The sequence below is a fragment of the Rhamphochromis longiceps genome, linkage group LG12 (genome assembly GCF_057381845.1).
Source record: "Rhamphochromis longiceps isolate RC_006_pf linkage group LG12, R_longiceps_female_GT1.1, whole genome shotgun sequence".
Lineage (NCBI taxonomy): Eukaryota > Metazoa > Chordata > Actinopteri > Cichliformes > Cichlidae > Rhamphochromis > Rhamphochromis longiceps.
The window spans coordinates 35,268,532-35,284,927 of record NC_140568.1 but is presented as its reverse complement, the minus strand read 5'-3'; the positions used below and the strand labels follow the sequence as shown (position 1 = coordinate 35,284,927).

General features: G+C 37.9%; 1 protein-coding gene across 1 annotated transcript; it reads right to left on the bottom strand.

Annotated features, from left to right (window-relative positions):
- Positions 1 to 7,508: 7,508 nt before the first annotated feature.
- On the bottom strand, positions 7,509 to 15,794 carry paip1 (poly(A) binding protein interacting protein 1). The gene is made up of 11 exons (XM_085426070.1): positions 15,375 to 15,794; positions 12,921 to 13,072; positions 12,606 to 12,803; positions 12,359 to 12,471; positions 11,815 to 11,926; positions 10,963 to 11,088; positions 10,742 to 10,848; positions 10,342 to 10,459; positions 10,170 to 10,224; positions 9,662 to 9,740; positions 7,509 to 8,588 (listed from the first exon to the last, which is right to left on the bottom strand). The coding sequence occupies exons 1-11, from the start codon at positions 15,571 to 15,573 to the stop codon at positions 8,501 to 8,503; spliced, it is 1,347 nt and encodes a 448-aa protein (XP_085282196.1). The 5' UTR covers positions 15,574 to 15,794; the 3' UTR covers positions 7,509 to 8,500.
- Positions 15,795 to 16,396: the final 602 nt, after the last annotated feature.

Here is a 16,396-nt window from a genome sequence, read left to right as displayed (position 1 = left end):
TCTCCTCATCCCCCTGAGCTCGAGCTATACTCTTTGTATTTACAAATCACTGCAGAGCATAGAGTTATGTTCATGACAGGGCAGCTACTATATTAAGAAATGTCAAATATCCAGAAGCTATAAAATGATGCCCAAACAATAGAAAACTCTATGAGATATGTTTGAAGAGTAACCAAAAGCCTTTCTATATTAACTGGAAAACAATGACGTAGGCCTTTCATAAAGCAATGGTCAGGGTGGTGAAAGAGTTGAAAGAGCGGTTCCTTTCCAAATTACTCACTTAGAAACATCTTTGGCCGGAGCTCTCTGCGCAGTATACCCCAGACAGATGATTACCCCCTCTGATGTCATAATGTTTAATGAGCAAGTAACTCATAGTAGTTGGGTTGTGTAACTATTTTTTTTTTCACTTTAACTTGGAAGCCTGACTCAGACTCCGAGTGTTTGGGTCTATAGGTCTGAAATGGACCCTAATGACTTCATGTCAGTTAGATATTTTTAAAACAAAGCCTGCATTGTGAACAGGGGTTGTGGAATGTGAAAGATCTTTGCCAGGCAGTGACGGGTTTAGATTGTACTTTTTGGGAAATGTAGACTTTTTCGTCAAGAAAATAGTAGTCAAGAGAGATAAATATTGAATATTTGACTGGTCTTAAATCGTGAGGCCAAAGAGTATGCAGAATAATTGCTTGTCTTAATAATGAAATGAAACAGGAATTTTGCTAAACCCTGTCCCATTTCCAACATTAAAGTATCGTGATGCTTCTATTTTGCCATCCTCAAAAGTCACAAAACTCACTGGAACACAAAAAAATATGATTTGAACATGATTTAACGTTTCCTCCTCGCCAAGCGTCATATATTAAATGAAAGTTAGGCGTCAACTGACATAAGACGTTAAGGTTTTGGCATAAGGCTAAACCCCTTTGGTTAATAGCAGCTCTTCTGTTAACCAAAGGTGTGATCCAACTGTAAGAATGTGAAGACAGTGTCATTATGTAGCTCATTAAACTACTAAAGCAGTAAATGACCTAAAGCAAATGAAACAAATATTCTGTGGGAACAGGCTTCTGCACCCACTCCTTTATTTATATCAGTTTACTCAGTTATTTTCACAAAGACTGGAAGAAACAATGCATACCAGTATTCACAGCTAAACCTTTGTCTTACCTCCTTTGTTTGCGCAGCATGACAAATGTAAGACATCTGTTGAGCTGGAGCACCTTTAGAGTTCAAAATTGCCAAGTTTAAGAAATTCTGTAGTAGTGATGTGAAGACGTTCCTGGAAGGGGGCAGGCTTCTTTTCTGGGATAAGAAACTGAAAGTGCAACTTTTCCCAAAGTTAATAACTGACTCATCGGTCTCATATATACAAAGAAAACCGCATCTGTTAAAGGGTCCCACCTTTAACAGGATACTACATTCGTTTATTTATAGATATTATTTTACAAAAGCGGTATCGAAGGTTTTAAAAGAGTTAAATTTGTTAAGTAATGCTAAACAATCTAAGGAAGGATCTTGAAACAGACGAGCCAGCAGTTTATTTTCCTGTCAGGCACATACAGAATGTGGCAGTGTGGGACAGTCATTGAAAATCCCCTCCAAGGCGACTCATGAATCATTCCAAGTTAGTCAGGATGTTAGGAGACGATTTGTAATCACAGGCCAAGCCTTTTGTTTCACAGGATGAGGTAGCCCGCCGTCACACGTATGTGTTTTTTTTAAACGTAAACTTGCTTTCCTTATTTGTTTGTCTTTGTTACATCTTGGCATAAAAAGGTAGTTTTGGTTTTATTGTGTGTTTTTCCAGGGTTTGAGATACAATTTGTTGATATTTGTGCCAGCACCACTACACCTGTGACTACAGTCAAAACATTTCAAAATAATATATTCTCAAAAACTCTTTCTACATGAGTCGCAAAAATTCTGTCAAATGAGCAACTTTCCACCAGAAACATACATTCCCATTTAAAGTCAGGTCAGTAGTGTCATTCTCTGGTTTGTTTCTCTAGACAATGTACTGAAGCTTCATGAATATCCACAGTATTGCTTCACACTTGCAAATTACAAACTGAGCACACATCTCATTTATTTCCTGCTTATAGCACTTGCACACAGATCATAACATTATCAACCACTTGTTGAAATTTGAGGACCAAACTCCTAAACTCTTTTAAAGTATCTTTAATTTTTCCCAAGTTAAAGAAAGCCATTTCAGAAATGCAAGTGCTCTTTGTGTCATTTTCTGACATGTGACATTTGTTGCAGTTTTCTGTGTTTATTTGACAAGTTATTAAATTTAAAACATGTTATGCAGAGGATGGCAGAGACATGAATACAGGAATGAAAGCAAGTTCTGGGTGAATGGATTGTAGCACAGAGCTAATCCCTCTTTCACACCCAAATGCTGACCAATGGGAATCTCCGGTCCTGTTTGCCCGGTTGCATTTTGAGCCACACAGTCACATCCAGCAGGCTCACAGGGGGCTCACGAGTCAATGACTGCACACAGACTGCTGTTGGAAATGTGACTGGATGAAGTTACTATCCTGTCATGTGACCAAAAATAGATATGTAGAGTTATATACAAGATTTGTACATATATATTTTCAACTAAAAAAAAACAGCACTAAGCAAACAGGGGGATTCTTTTCTCAGCTTTATTTCATGCCAGTCATGAGTTAGCAGCAAGTGGTTTGTAGATTACAGTTTTTTACAGCCGCTAGGACACATTTCTCAATACTTAGGTCACTTTTGCAAAACTCTTCACACAATTCTCCTAACTGACCTTCAGCTTGGCAAAGCAGTTCATTTCACATTCAAAATGCACTACAACTACCAAAACACTTTATTCAGGTCTCAAATAAACTCATTCTTCCAGAACACTAGCAAAGGTTGACAGCCGACAAACACACTTTGTCACCCACAAAACAATGACCTAAAAAACACTAGCAACATGTAGCATTACACAGTGTTTTCTTGTGTAAAACAAGGACACATCTCTGTTTATAATTTCAATATATGTTACTGGAATGAATCAGACATCATGCAGAATTCGTCAATATTTGTTTATGTATTTTTAGTTTTTTGCACTAAGTAATCCCAAAATACAAGAATTTGTATACACACCATCCACTGATACACATACAATAGTAATGCTAATCTACTCGGTCTTCTCCATTTGGCCACAGGTTCCCATCCACATCACATCTTACAGTTTTTTCTGATTGCTTAAGCACATTTTTTGTAACTATTGGCTAATTTTGCAAAACTCTTCACACAAATAAGAAAACCTGTCACCCAATAATCAAAACATTGTAGTTCTCTTGCAAAAGCAAACACAGCTAGATTAACTCTTCACACCTTCGTAAAAATGGTGTTTCCGTATCAAACAGTACACACAAGCCATCATCTACTAAGCACACAATGCGCCAACTGCACACTGATGGTATGAATACAAAACACATCTGGCTTTTGCTTTCTCTGTGCACAAGGTAGGCTATGTCAGTTTGAGCTCATACTTCTGTCATAGATCCATAAGCATAGAGGGATCCAAACTTCAAGTACTGGTGTTTATTCAAACACATCAAAACAAACACAAGTGTTTATTTCCAAGTATAGGATTATTTGCAATCACCATAATGACTATATGGGTTACTTGGTCTGCAGTGAACATGCTTCCTCTGCCCCCAGCATCTGGTCATCTAGCAATTCTGTAAAGTAACAATTTCAGTATTTTTACATCAATGGTATTGGTGTGTTTCTCATTGGCATATGGCAGTGCTACAAATCTTTGTGCGAAGTGACTGTACTAACATATTCTCATTTCAAGATGTCCTTATGGTACTTGCTACAGTGTAGCGGCTCGAGTTAGGCTGGACCCGTTGGCCAGCTACCCTCAGGGTCATTCCACGGTTGATTACATGGTCCACTATTGTAGCTCTGATGTCATCAGCAATTCTATTTCTTACTCTTCCTACCCTTCCTCTCCCCCCTCCTCATCTTCCTCTCCCCCCTCCTCGTCTTCCTCTTGCTCCTCCTTGTCCTTGTCGTCCTCTTCATCCTACTTCTTCACCTCCACGTCCTCTTCCTCGGCCTCCTCTACTTCTCACTCTTTCTGCTCCCTCCATTGTACTCCGCACACACAGCTTACCTGTATTATAGTGCTTAGGCTGATTGCAAAGTGAACTAATTATCTAAAAAAGTTTTCACATGTGAAAGTGTGCCAGACAGTTGGCAAATTAGTGTTAATGATAGCCATACATGTGTATACTTTTGCTAGGAGTGTGTTGGAAATTTGGTAATTGAGTGTTGTGCAATGAATTGTGCCTACAGTTTTGCAAAGTGTGTTACAAAATTGCAAACTGAGTGCAAAGCAGTTTTTGTGCTTTTAGTTTTGCAAACTCAGTGAGTGGTTTTGCTATAAGTCTGAATAGTTTTAGAGATTGTGCTACAGGAATCACAGTTAGGGTTTAAGCATTCAGAAAAAACTGTAATCTTCTGGCATGCCAGAATTGAAGGAGTTGAAAAATTGAAGGAGTAACACCTGTGTAGATGTTCATCTACAATGAGAATCAGCTGTGGCTGGTTAAACTGCATTTTTAGATTTAAAATATGTTTCAATAAAATATTGCTGTTGAATTTTGCGGTCTTATTCAGTTTTGCATTATGTTATTGTTTTGGCCATAAGTTTAACAGTTTTGAAAACAGTATGTAAGTACATGCAAAATGTCCTGTACGTACAAAGATTTTTGGCAATTGCTGTGTCCGAGTGAGAAAATAATTCATGAAATTTGAGAGATGTAGTCATTGAATGCATCTTGTGCCAAAACAATGATAACTGATCCTCAGTTTAGCCCACATAGACTTCTGTTGTGCTCACTGTTATACCACTAAATGTTATATACCTATGTGGTATGTGACTTTTGTTGCTATGATGCCAGGTCTCCCTTGTAAATGAGATTTTTAATCTCAATGAGATTTTTACCTGGATAAATAAAGGATTAATAATAATTTTTAAAAAAACTGTGTGAGGAGTTTTGCAAAAGTGCCCTAAGTATTGAGAAATGTGTCCTAGCGTCTGTAAAAAACTGTAAGATATCAGCCATATGCAGTGTGCTTCCTCTATGGATGACACATCCACATAAATTTGGATGACACATAAATTTAAACTGTACTCATGAGCTGTTCATTTTTAGCAGAGCAGTTTGAAACGGTATGTGAGATAAGTGAGAAAATTGTTTGATGGCATTACATTTTATGCAGACTAGAAAGCAAATGTTCCTTCTTTTGTTCCAAAATGGTAACAACTGGCAGATGCTAACTGTTTACTACCCAGAAAGTCTCTCTCTCTTTTTTTGGTATGGCAGTGAATTAGTAATTGAAAATATATTTTAAAAAGTATGTACTAATACTGGCTTCATTCAAAGTTCAAACTGTAACTGTTGTTGTTATTATTGTTGGCTTGCATTTCCCGTAAATGGGCCACCATAGCGCTTTAACTACAACATCAGTAGCACAGTGGCACGGTGGTTTGCACTGCCACATCAAGAAGGTCCTGAGTTCAATTCCACCATCAGGCTGGGGTCTTTCTGTGTGGAGTTTTCATGTTCCCCCTGGGTTCTCTGGCTTCCTACCACAGTCCAAAGCAGGGAGTGGGGATATGTTAATTGGAAACTCTAAATTGCCCATAGGTGTTACTGGTAACCTGTCCAGGGTGTATAGGCTCTAGTGCTTTAAATATACAGACAAGAAAGAAATGCAAAATATATTCTGAATGAAACTTGCTTTCCAATGCTTCCATAGAACATAATAGCTGTTTAACTGCATCAAGAAAAAATATCTCTGGTGTGTCATCTAGGTTAATGATATAGTATAGTGTTTTCCTGTTTTCCAAAAATGTAAATGTAGAAATGAAAGAGATGTGAGACTGAGAGGCTGTCATTTTGTGCTTGTGTTTGGTAGAAAACACGGTACCATCTATTCTCAACCAATTTGCTGCACATCCATCTCCTTGTAACTCAGCTTCATAATATAAGGCCAGTACTGAAACTAAATAATTAGTCTGCACAATTACTTAAAATCTCAAGACAAAAAAAGACCTCACCACTCCTTCATTTAAGTTAAATGTTGTGTTGTGTTGTTCATGGACTTCCCTGACAACGAATGACTTACTCACTTTACAAACATTATTCACTTTATTCACCAAATGGTAGCAATCACAATTGTACAGTTTCATATCTGTAAACTGGGAGACAGTTAAAAGGGTGGAACAATCACACATGGAGCAAATGGAAATTTTTAATGCCTGTTTTCTCACTCTGTGCAAAACAATGATACACAAAAAAATTGCCAACATTTCCAAGGAATGTTCCACTTTGTTGAATCTGTGGCATGAAGATTTAAGGCAGTTCTAAATGCAAAAGGGAGTCAACCGTGGTACTTGCAAGTCTACCTAAAAACGGATGTTAGTGTGTATATAGCAAGCAAGCAAGCAATTTATTTATATATTACATACTGTGTCATATGCCAAGGAGTAAAAATGGGTTTTAAGGCGTGTTTTAAAAATGGACAGTGAAGGGGCCTCTCTAAGGGGCAGATTGTTCAAGAGATTAGGAGCAGCAATAGTATAGTACCAAAAACAATCATACAAATAAGAAAAAAGCTAAACCTTTCTAGAACTTTAGCTAATTGTTATGAGCCATCACCTCTTACTGACAGAATGACAACTGCAATGAGTGTTTGTTTCACCATCATAACCAAAAAATGATATAACAGGAGTATTTGTATTGTGAACCCTGTTGAAACTTCTACATTGTACTAATATAAAGAAAAAATATTCTTCTTGACTGGCAAAGCCTCATGACTCTAACTCTTTACTTTGATGGCACAACATGTTTCTGAAGTTTGGTAGAGCACTGTTCTGGTTGCAGCAGATGACGTACCAATGAGTACAGGTCAGCAATGATCAAATCTAGTTGTTTGATAGGATGTGATATGATTTATTGTCCCCTTAGGGAAAATTGATGTGGACTCAAGTACTGTACTGACACAGAGTTACCACCTGATGGCAGAGTTTGTTCAGAAGATGTTTCTAGGAGGCATATCTTTTAGTATTTATACACACAAAGTAAAAATTCTCATGTCCTTTCAGGTCCAGGTAAGTGTCATAAATATACAGCCATGAATTCAGACAGTCCCTCCCAGTTGACAAATACAGTAGTGAATATGGAAGCTAACACTAACAACAGCTTGATGTCCGCATTTACTGGTAAGTTTATCTTGCTTCTCTTGTTTTAGGTCAGTCTCCTTCCAGTGCATCCTTGGTACAATGATGTGAGGTAATGTTTGTTTCAATGTTTTTTTGTGTGTGTTTTACACACAAAACACCCACACAAAACTTACTATTGAGACAGGAAAAAATATGGATAAAATAAAGGCACTTAAAAAACAACAAAAAAAACAACAACAACTATAAACTCAAAAACACAAATCAAGCAAATGCAGTCTCACATTATAAAGAATTTATTGCAGGCAAACAATACTATAAATAATATTTACAAACTATAAAACAACATTCCGTTTTATGGGAGCCACAGATTGCTGGTAAACAGTCTTTCAGTCTCGGGATAACAAGGAGTCCGTTTCTGCAGTTTAGTTATGCAACCCTGACCTGCAAGATGTGTATATATTTGAAAGTACATTCAGGAAATCAATTGGATTTAGATGCAGATTTCAGTTTTCAAGCTCTGAATTTTCCACAAAGGTCTGTGTCAATGTTCGCTTCACAGTTTGTGAATGAATTTAAATATTTTCTTATACAACATTTCTTAATTGGCACAGCTTTCCACAGAGCTTTGGAACACTTCAGTTAGCTGCAGCCAGATGAATAGGTGAACAGCCCAAAATATAGTATTTAATATCGACGGTGTGATGCAATATCACAACAGTAGGGATAAAGGCTGTAATACGTAGTAAAACAACCAACTCACTCATCTACAGAGAATTTAACATCAGAATAAAGCATCTCTGTGATGCTGTTTTTCTGGCCTCTACCTATAGACTGGGGGAATTAATTAGCAGTTAACAAATTATGCACACATTAGATTAAAACACATCCACCTTTAAGAAAATAACAACAACAACAAAAAAAATAAATCCACAGCAAACTACTTCCCTCTTGGCATTTAGTTTAGGCAAAGGAAAGAAAATCTTGGAAGCTACTTCAAAAGAACAAAGAAAAAGCTTCCATGTCAAAAGAAGTCTAAATTCTTCAACCTTCTGAACAGTTATCCCACTGATTGTCCCAATTTTTCTAATCAACACTGACTGAAAACAGTGTCGTTAATGCAACTATGAACAGCTCGTTTTGTTAAAATGCTTGCAGTAAAATAAAAATCTGAGCCTATCAAATGCTAGTTTTTTCTTTTTCTTCCGGCACGTTGAGTGGGAAAAGTACAGTATATGCCTGCTTCAGACTTTCAGATTCTTCGCTCTCACGTCATTGTTGTCGTTTCCTCTCCGACTCTAAACAAAAATTCTCAAAAGCTTCTATCATCTCTGGCTCCATCTCGTCCTCAAAGTCGTATCTGTGAATGCAACACAAGGGATTTAGAGGCATGGATGTTACTTTTAAGATCCTTAAAAGTAAAATGTGTACATTAAAGTATTTGGCATTTCAAAGCATATTCAGAGAGACACACACACACAGCTCTGAGAAAGAGAGAAAGAGCGGGCGGGGGGGAGCAGGAGTGAGTTAAGCCCTCTTTCACACCCAGCTGCTGACTAAACTGAATCTGAGACTGTGGACAGCCCTGTTGCATTGTGGGGCAGTCAAACACAGCTGCCAAGCTCAGGGGCCCACAGGTCAGTGGTGGTCACATGACTTCTCTTGGGAAGCTACTATCCGATCACATGACCAAAGTTGTGCAAGCATGGTGACACGGTTGAATTCATACAAAATGTGGTCTAAATGACACCACGGTAACATGATACGAAGATTAAGCTAATTAGTGCACCTGCAGTGTTACTGTGTGTGCGCACTATGAGAAAGGTGTAATACTTTTACAGAAAAACTCAAATTATTGCACTTAGCGGCTCACATTTGTAATTCTCCAGGTTTACATACTCTTACTTGCCAAAGTAAACAAGGAGTTTGATATTAGATGAGAAGAGAACCACAATGATGTCTGCAACACATTACATGTGTGGATTAATTGTGCGCCTGAAGGGCATTCAGATGTACAAAAATGAAAAATAAAAAAATGCTAATGCTGTATTCAGCAAATTCAGCATTTGATGAATGACTATGGAGGGCAAAACTGTCAAACTAAGAAATTAGCCAGTAAATTAATCCGGTTCACCAAAAATAATAAAGCTTTTTAACAAATACTTTATCTGTGTTTGTATTAAAGCCCACATTTATGTTGTCACACTGCATTTTAAGTGTATTTTTCTTTCAATTTATCTACTTCTACTTTTTCTGTGTTATTTTCCCTATATGTATTCCTCTATTTCTATATGCATTAGCAGAGAATTAACAGGTGTATCTAGTTAACAAAGCAAGAAGCTTCAGTAAATAAGATAAGAGGGGGGGGGGAACCAAAAATAAATAAATAAGTCCTTATGATCCTTATCAATTACATTTACAGTGGGTACTTACATTTCATTTCCATTTTCACCATATACATCATGGAAATAGTCCTGCCTGTCCAGCATCTCTTGGTATTTTTCAGCATAATCTGTAAAACCATAGAGATAACAAGATCAGCATCATAATCGTATGCCAACTTAAAGTAGTAGCAGCATGTAAATTACATACAGGACAATGACCTGACTGAGGAGAGCCAAGAAAACATTTAAAAATGTGTTGAACAACACAGACGTAATTGTGCACGGGTCAAATTTAGAACAATTAATAGAAAGATTCTGTTCTATTCGGCAAATACATGCTGCTGTTTGAACTTAATAGTATGTACCTACAGCCTGCTCAAACGCTACTAGACAATCCCTAAAAGGACTACAAGTGGACTGGAAACAGAAACTTGAAAAGAGCCAGTTTAAAAACGCACATATATTTTAAAAAGTCCCTTGCCTACAGATGTGTGCATATCCACATGAAGGGCTGATTTTTTAATTTTCTGTATGCATGGACATATCTGTAGACTGACCTGGGTCTGCTGCTGTGAAAGGAGTGCCATCTTCTGTGTAGAATGTAGGTTCATTCTGGAAGGTTGAAACACAAATGCATGAAAAATAAGAAATAAAGAGGGAGTGAAAGATGCAGAATTAAAGGAAAGCCAAAAAGAGTGATATGAGGAGCATGCCACAGTTAAAACTGACCATGAAGTAGTTGGGGTCATTGTCTGGTGTGGCACTGCTAGCTGCTGCAGCTGCAAGGACTCTGCCCCAGTCACTGGACCTCAGCTCCACTAGTTTAAGAAGCATCTGTCTCACATCTCTGAGAAGAAATATTAATAAGAAACTTTTCTAATCAAGCTGATATGGCAATTTACGGCTAAATCTTAAATTATGGCACATGCTCCCTTGATCCTAAGTTTAGAAATTTAGAAAATTGTGTTCATTTTCATGAATATTTCACGAAAATAAATCAAAAGATTTTTGATGACCTGATGAACGTGTTCACATGTGACCATCAGAGGCGACTATGCGTCTTTCTTTTTAACTACAAAGTTCGATTTAAGAAGAAGCGGTACATAAAAGATCAGACTGGTTGTCACACCTGCTGCAGGCAGCATCCAGAACAATATCTTCTATTCTTTTGATTAATTCTCCCATGTGCGACTCTCCACTCTCTTTCCAGGCATCATCCAAGACAGAACCTGTCAACTGCAAATTCAAAACATTCTTATTTCCTCCATTAATGATGGACAAACATCAAAAGATTTGAAAAAATTAAATTAAATTAAAAATCTGGTAACATTTTCAACTGAACTCTGACACCTTAAGCAGTTTGACAGCGCAGATGAGATTTGCATCCACAGGACTGGAGAACAGACTGATCAACAGGTCTTTCAGAGCACCTAGTAGGACACGTGCTCGAACTGGAGGTCCCTGTCCACTTTTTATCTAAAAGATAAAAGATTTACACACATGTGGAAAAGTGAATGACACAATTAAAAGATGACAGTAATCTGGTCAGTATTCTGGTGTTTGGGACTTACACTGTGAGATGCTCCTTCCTAGCTCCAAAGACAAGATTACTAACTAGCTGCCAGGAAAGTAGTGAGGCTGCTTATTAAAAGAAAACCTTGCATACACTAGGACACTAAGCTATGCAGCATTTCAAACACTCAAATTATATTTGGTGATTAATTTTGGCATTTTTTCATCTGTTTGAGAGCAAACACGATGGTTTTATAAATTTAATGGCCGATTCATTCTGTCTACTTTGAAAGCTCTGTCACTGCTAACCTGCATTTCCATACTTGTGGTTTCCTACTGAGATGTTGCCCAGATTGCTTGTTAACATGTCTATATCAGCTGCCTTAAGTCTCTTCTCCTGACATCAGGAAGATTGAAAACTAACCTCTTCTGACTGCAGCTAGCAACTGTTTTCTTTGCTGTGATCTGTAGCTCTAAACGAGGACCCGCAGCAGATGGAGAACTGATTGATGCACACTTGCGCAAGGCTCACTAAGGCTGAGAACAGACCAAGGACTACTAACACTAGATGCTCTTTTGAACAATAGAGTCTTACTATAGGAAAAAGACTCACTGGGGTAAGCAGACACCTCCCAGCTATCAACACAAGCAGAATCCAAAGGAGAGACTGCAGCGACTCTGAGTTCTTACCTCCAAATGTAGGTACAGCTCTCCCAGAAACAGCACATACGAGTGGAATTTCTTCTGAGTCTCTGGCTCTCCACGAACAGCTGCATCCCTTTGTTGAAACTCTGTTTGACATCTGCAACAGACAACATTCTTACTTTTGAAGTCACAAACTGAATCTATGGGTGACATTCTGTGGTGCTGTACACCTTACATATGTTTATTAACTCTTACATTTATATGCCAGGCAGGTCACAGGGTAAAAGTCTGACCCCATAGTTTGGAGTGTTGGTTTAAAAAAAATAAAGTAAAAATAAAATAAAATAAAATAAAAGTTTTGCAGAAATAGTGAAGAAAATAAAATCCCCATCTTTAATTACAGCTAATTACTTACAACAAGCAGAGATGGAGAGTGCCAGTATTATAACAATTAATAAATTTGTATTATTTTATATTGATCCTGCCCAGTGCAGTGGTTAAAAATGGTTATATACATCTTGATTTACTTTTCATAGGAGCTTGTCCAAATTTTATACATACAAATCAGAAGGAGAGGGGGAAAAAAGACCTTTTCAGAAGGAGCTGACGAAAGTTGCCGCTTGCCGGGGTGATTATGAGATGATGGGAAAGGTAGTTACAAAGCCTGGCACCAGTATAAGCGAAGTTTGGAATAGAAGTGGACTGCAATAAAAAGAAAGGCAAAGATATTAGTGAGGCCCCCTTTACAAAATTGCATGTATTGTAAATGCATTTTGTAAATATGTGTCTAAAGGTTTTAAATTATATTATACACTGCCTAAAATTAAAGACTGAACCTGTGTGTAGATCAGCTCCACCAGCTCCTTCAACAACTCTTCAGTGGTAACCCAGGAATTGAGAATACCAGTAATGTCTTCAACATCTGACTCAAAGGACCCTGGCGAGGAACTCAGGTGGCCAAGAAAGTCTGTGACTGTATCAGCCAGAGTTGGTTCGCCGTAATAGGCATCGCTGTCATCATAGTAAGCGGAGTCCTATACAAAAATTGAAAGAAAAACATGAAAATTCAGAGAAAAATTCAACAATAACTCCAAAAACTATCACCATAAAATGCATCAGGATCAATGTGTAGTGCGAAACTGTTCTCTTACATCATATTGGTTAAATCCCAAAGGCACAAATTCGGGAGCATTAGCTGAAAGCTTTGATGACTTGATCATGGAATCCACATCATTACCACCTCTTGAAGCAGATGTGTTGTTGTAATTTGGACTCTGCGGAGGTCTGCTTTGTCTTCTATAATCTGGAAAAACAAAAATATTTCCAGGCTTTGCTTTATGGGAGACTACAAAGGTGTTTTTAAAAAAGAGAAATTAAAAAAATACTGCTGTAATGTGGTTTATTTTTAACAATCTTTGGGGCAACAAAGAAGGTCTGTAACACTGAGGAACAAGCTTTATCATTGGACGAGTGGACAATATATAGCACTACATGGTCTCTGTCATTGTTTTACTTTTTTTGGACTTTTGATTCCCTTAACAAAAATACTTAACACCTTTGACACAACAGGTGGACGTTGCTTGCAGCATGCACACAGATTTGACATGACATTTAGACCACCAAATAAAACAGGTAATATAAGACGCAGCACTGTCCAAAAACTTAACACGAGAAATGAATGTTAGCTGTGTGTAACAACACAACAACAGCAAAGACCAAGACATGGTACTGTCTTTGTCTACTGTTAGTTCAACAGAACTAACTTTGCACTATTAAAAGGTGTACTGTGTTTTAGGAGAAGCCCAACCTCAATTTAAACACTGGGATGCCAAAACTCATTTATATGATGAAAAATCTGACCTTAAAATATGTAAATGATTCTGGTGTGTAGTGCCCAAAACTGATTGTCTGACAAAAAAAGTATTATATAATTTCTCAAAAATATCCCTGACGAATGACAACTTCTTTTGATGCAGAAAGAACATTACCTCCTGAAGGCAGACACTACAATCAGCTTTTGGCAAAGTGATTTTAATGTATTTATTTATTCAGTCTCACTGACAGTAAATATGTCTTCTTCTTTTTTTTCTCCTTTTTTCCAAGAGCTATTTGGCCAAGAGGGCAGCAGAATCTGCAGTGAATGCAAATGTTCCATAATGTTGGGACACATTTTATTGTTAATTTACCAGCGCACGTTCATTTGTCTGTCTTTGAAATGTTGTGTATTTACACACTGGCAATTTAAATGTGATATATTCTTGACAGGTATCTGATATCTTCTTTGCAGAACAATTCGGCAGAAACTTAATTTTGAGATTCGGTGATATTCAGTGGTTATCCAGATCCACAGTGAACTACTTCCTGTGTGGTTACCTCAGGGAAAGTGTGCATTCAGGTAAATCCTGCATAGCTGCAGAGGTAAAACAAAGCATCCAGAGAGACTGCATCCATTCCAGTTTATATGCTAAGCGACGCTGTGTTTGGATTAAAAGGGATAAAGTGCATAAATGTTCTCTTCCTGGTGACCATCTAAGGAAGGTAATTCATAAATCTTAGATAATATGAAGAATATGTAATAAATTGTAATATTTGCACTTAACATCATTATTATTTTCAAAGATACTTGAATTTAAAGTGTCTCCATCATTATGGGACATCCTGTATAATGTAATAATTGCATAAAGATATTTAACTGTCCACAAAAGGACTGCATTGATTATAATGTAGGCTACAGATTAGGTACAGCGCAGACTTATGAAGATACTTGCAAAAAAGGTCATTTCTTTATTTAATATATAATCCTACTGATTAAAGACTATTTAGCAATGGAAACAAATATATCAACATAGAAAAGGTGCTAACCACTCTTTTTCAATAGGAACTAAACCACCACTTTATCTGAAGCGCCACAAATATGAATTACGGATTCTTCATGACCTCATTCCCTGTCATTTGTGCACCATTCGTGTATTTCTGATAGTTCGTGAGGTTTTAGATGACTAATACTGCGTTTTCCTCCATCAAGTATTACTTACATTCATGATAGCCGACTTACTCTTACTGTAAAGTGTGGTCCTCTGACAATTTCATGAAAGCCTCTTTACTAAGTAACCCCTTAAGAAACAAGATCCAGGCTTCTAGTGGTGCAAAAACTGGACGTTTACGGAGTCTCGTGAGCTTTTTTAAATCGTTGCTTCCCTCCCCAGTGCCAAGCTAGTTCTTCCTCCTTTTGCGCTGACGGTGGGCTAACTTTAGCTAAACCAACTCTACAAGTACAAGCACAAGTTTAACCTGAGTAAGACAGAGTTGACTAAGTGCGAGCTTTATTTAGATGATGCCTAAGATCACATGAAATCCAACAAACGCGTGGATTTCCCAACCGAAAAGCACTAAGGTTAGCTTTCCCTTAGCAGCTAGCTAATGTCAACTCCAGATTTATCACAACCGAGCGCTCCCCAGAGGAAAAATGTCAACCAGATAATATTTACACTCAAACAAACACATTCTGTGCTTTAGGTCTCCTTGCCATTGAGTTAAAATGACAAATACCCGAATCTGAATGCAGCTAGCTGCATTAGCTGAGCTGCTGCTTGACAGCTCCGTACCTCCATCAGGTATGTCGCTGACAGAGCCAATGCTGTTCTCGGTAAAAGGAGGAGTTGTTCGCGGCTGTCTCAGCGGCTCTCTTTGGTTGAAGAGCGGGGTCTTGCTGTCAGCGTCCCCAGCGCCTGTCATGAGTCCGGGGTCTGCTGGAAAATTACGGGATCTCCCTGCTCCGGGAGCTCGGTCGAAATTCTCGTTCATGACTGCTCGGTGTCAGCCTCGGCTCTTAATACAGCATCTGATATAAACGAAGATGTTCCGGTCGCCCTTCCAGCTGCCGTTTTCCGTGCGTAGCGGCAAGTGCTTTTTTTTTTTTTTTTTTACTGTAAAACACGTCCTATCTCTCTTTCATGGTGGCCTTTTCTCTATCGGATAGTATCAGTGTGTAATGCTACATAACTTTTTCGGCCACTTCCTTTAACAACAAACTTGCTGTCACTGATTATCCAGAATAAAAAAATCTGCCTCCCTCTAGTGGCACGGAGTGGAAGTGGGCGCTGAAATAAATACCGTCTTGCACGGGATCGTTTAACGCTTAAAAACAGTAATGTATTTTTTGAATGGATTACTGCACAAAGGCCTTGAAACGTATATTTAACATTTATGGAACATCTGCAAATTTAAATGAAAATCCATTATATGAGAAAAACTAAATTCGCACAACTCTGCTTGGAATATATATTTATTTATTATTTTAATATTTGGCACCACCAGCTGTATTCTTCACACAACACGAACGCTCTTAAGCAAGACTTCTTTAAGTGTTCTTTAGGAATATTTCTCCAGACTTCATGATGGATTTTCAAAGCTAGAAGCATTTGGGGGTCATCGTCATCCTAAAAATGGAGCCGCTGCCAATCAGATGCTTTTCAGTTGATATGTTCCTTTTTGGTCTTCCTCTTTACATATTGATGACAATTTAAAAGAAAATTTCAACTTTTGGATTTATTACTCCATCAGATCTGTTGGACATGCCTGAACCTTCTCTCCCAGTTTCACCTTCTTAAGAATGTGCTCCAGAAAG

Coding starts and splice junctions, on each gene's coding strand:
- paip1 (XM_085426070.1), bottom strand. CDS start 15,573: ATGAACGAGAATTTCGACCGAGCTCCCGGAGCAGGGAGATCCCGTAAT. Junction 12,804..12,920: donor TGGGATTTAACCAATATGAT/GTAAGAGAACAG, acceptor ATTTTTGTATAG/GACTCCGCTTACTATGATGA. Junction 12,472..12,605: donor TGGAGCTGATCTACACACAG/GTTCAGTCTTTA, acceptor TTTTTATTGCAG/TCCACTTCTATTCCAAACTT.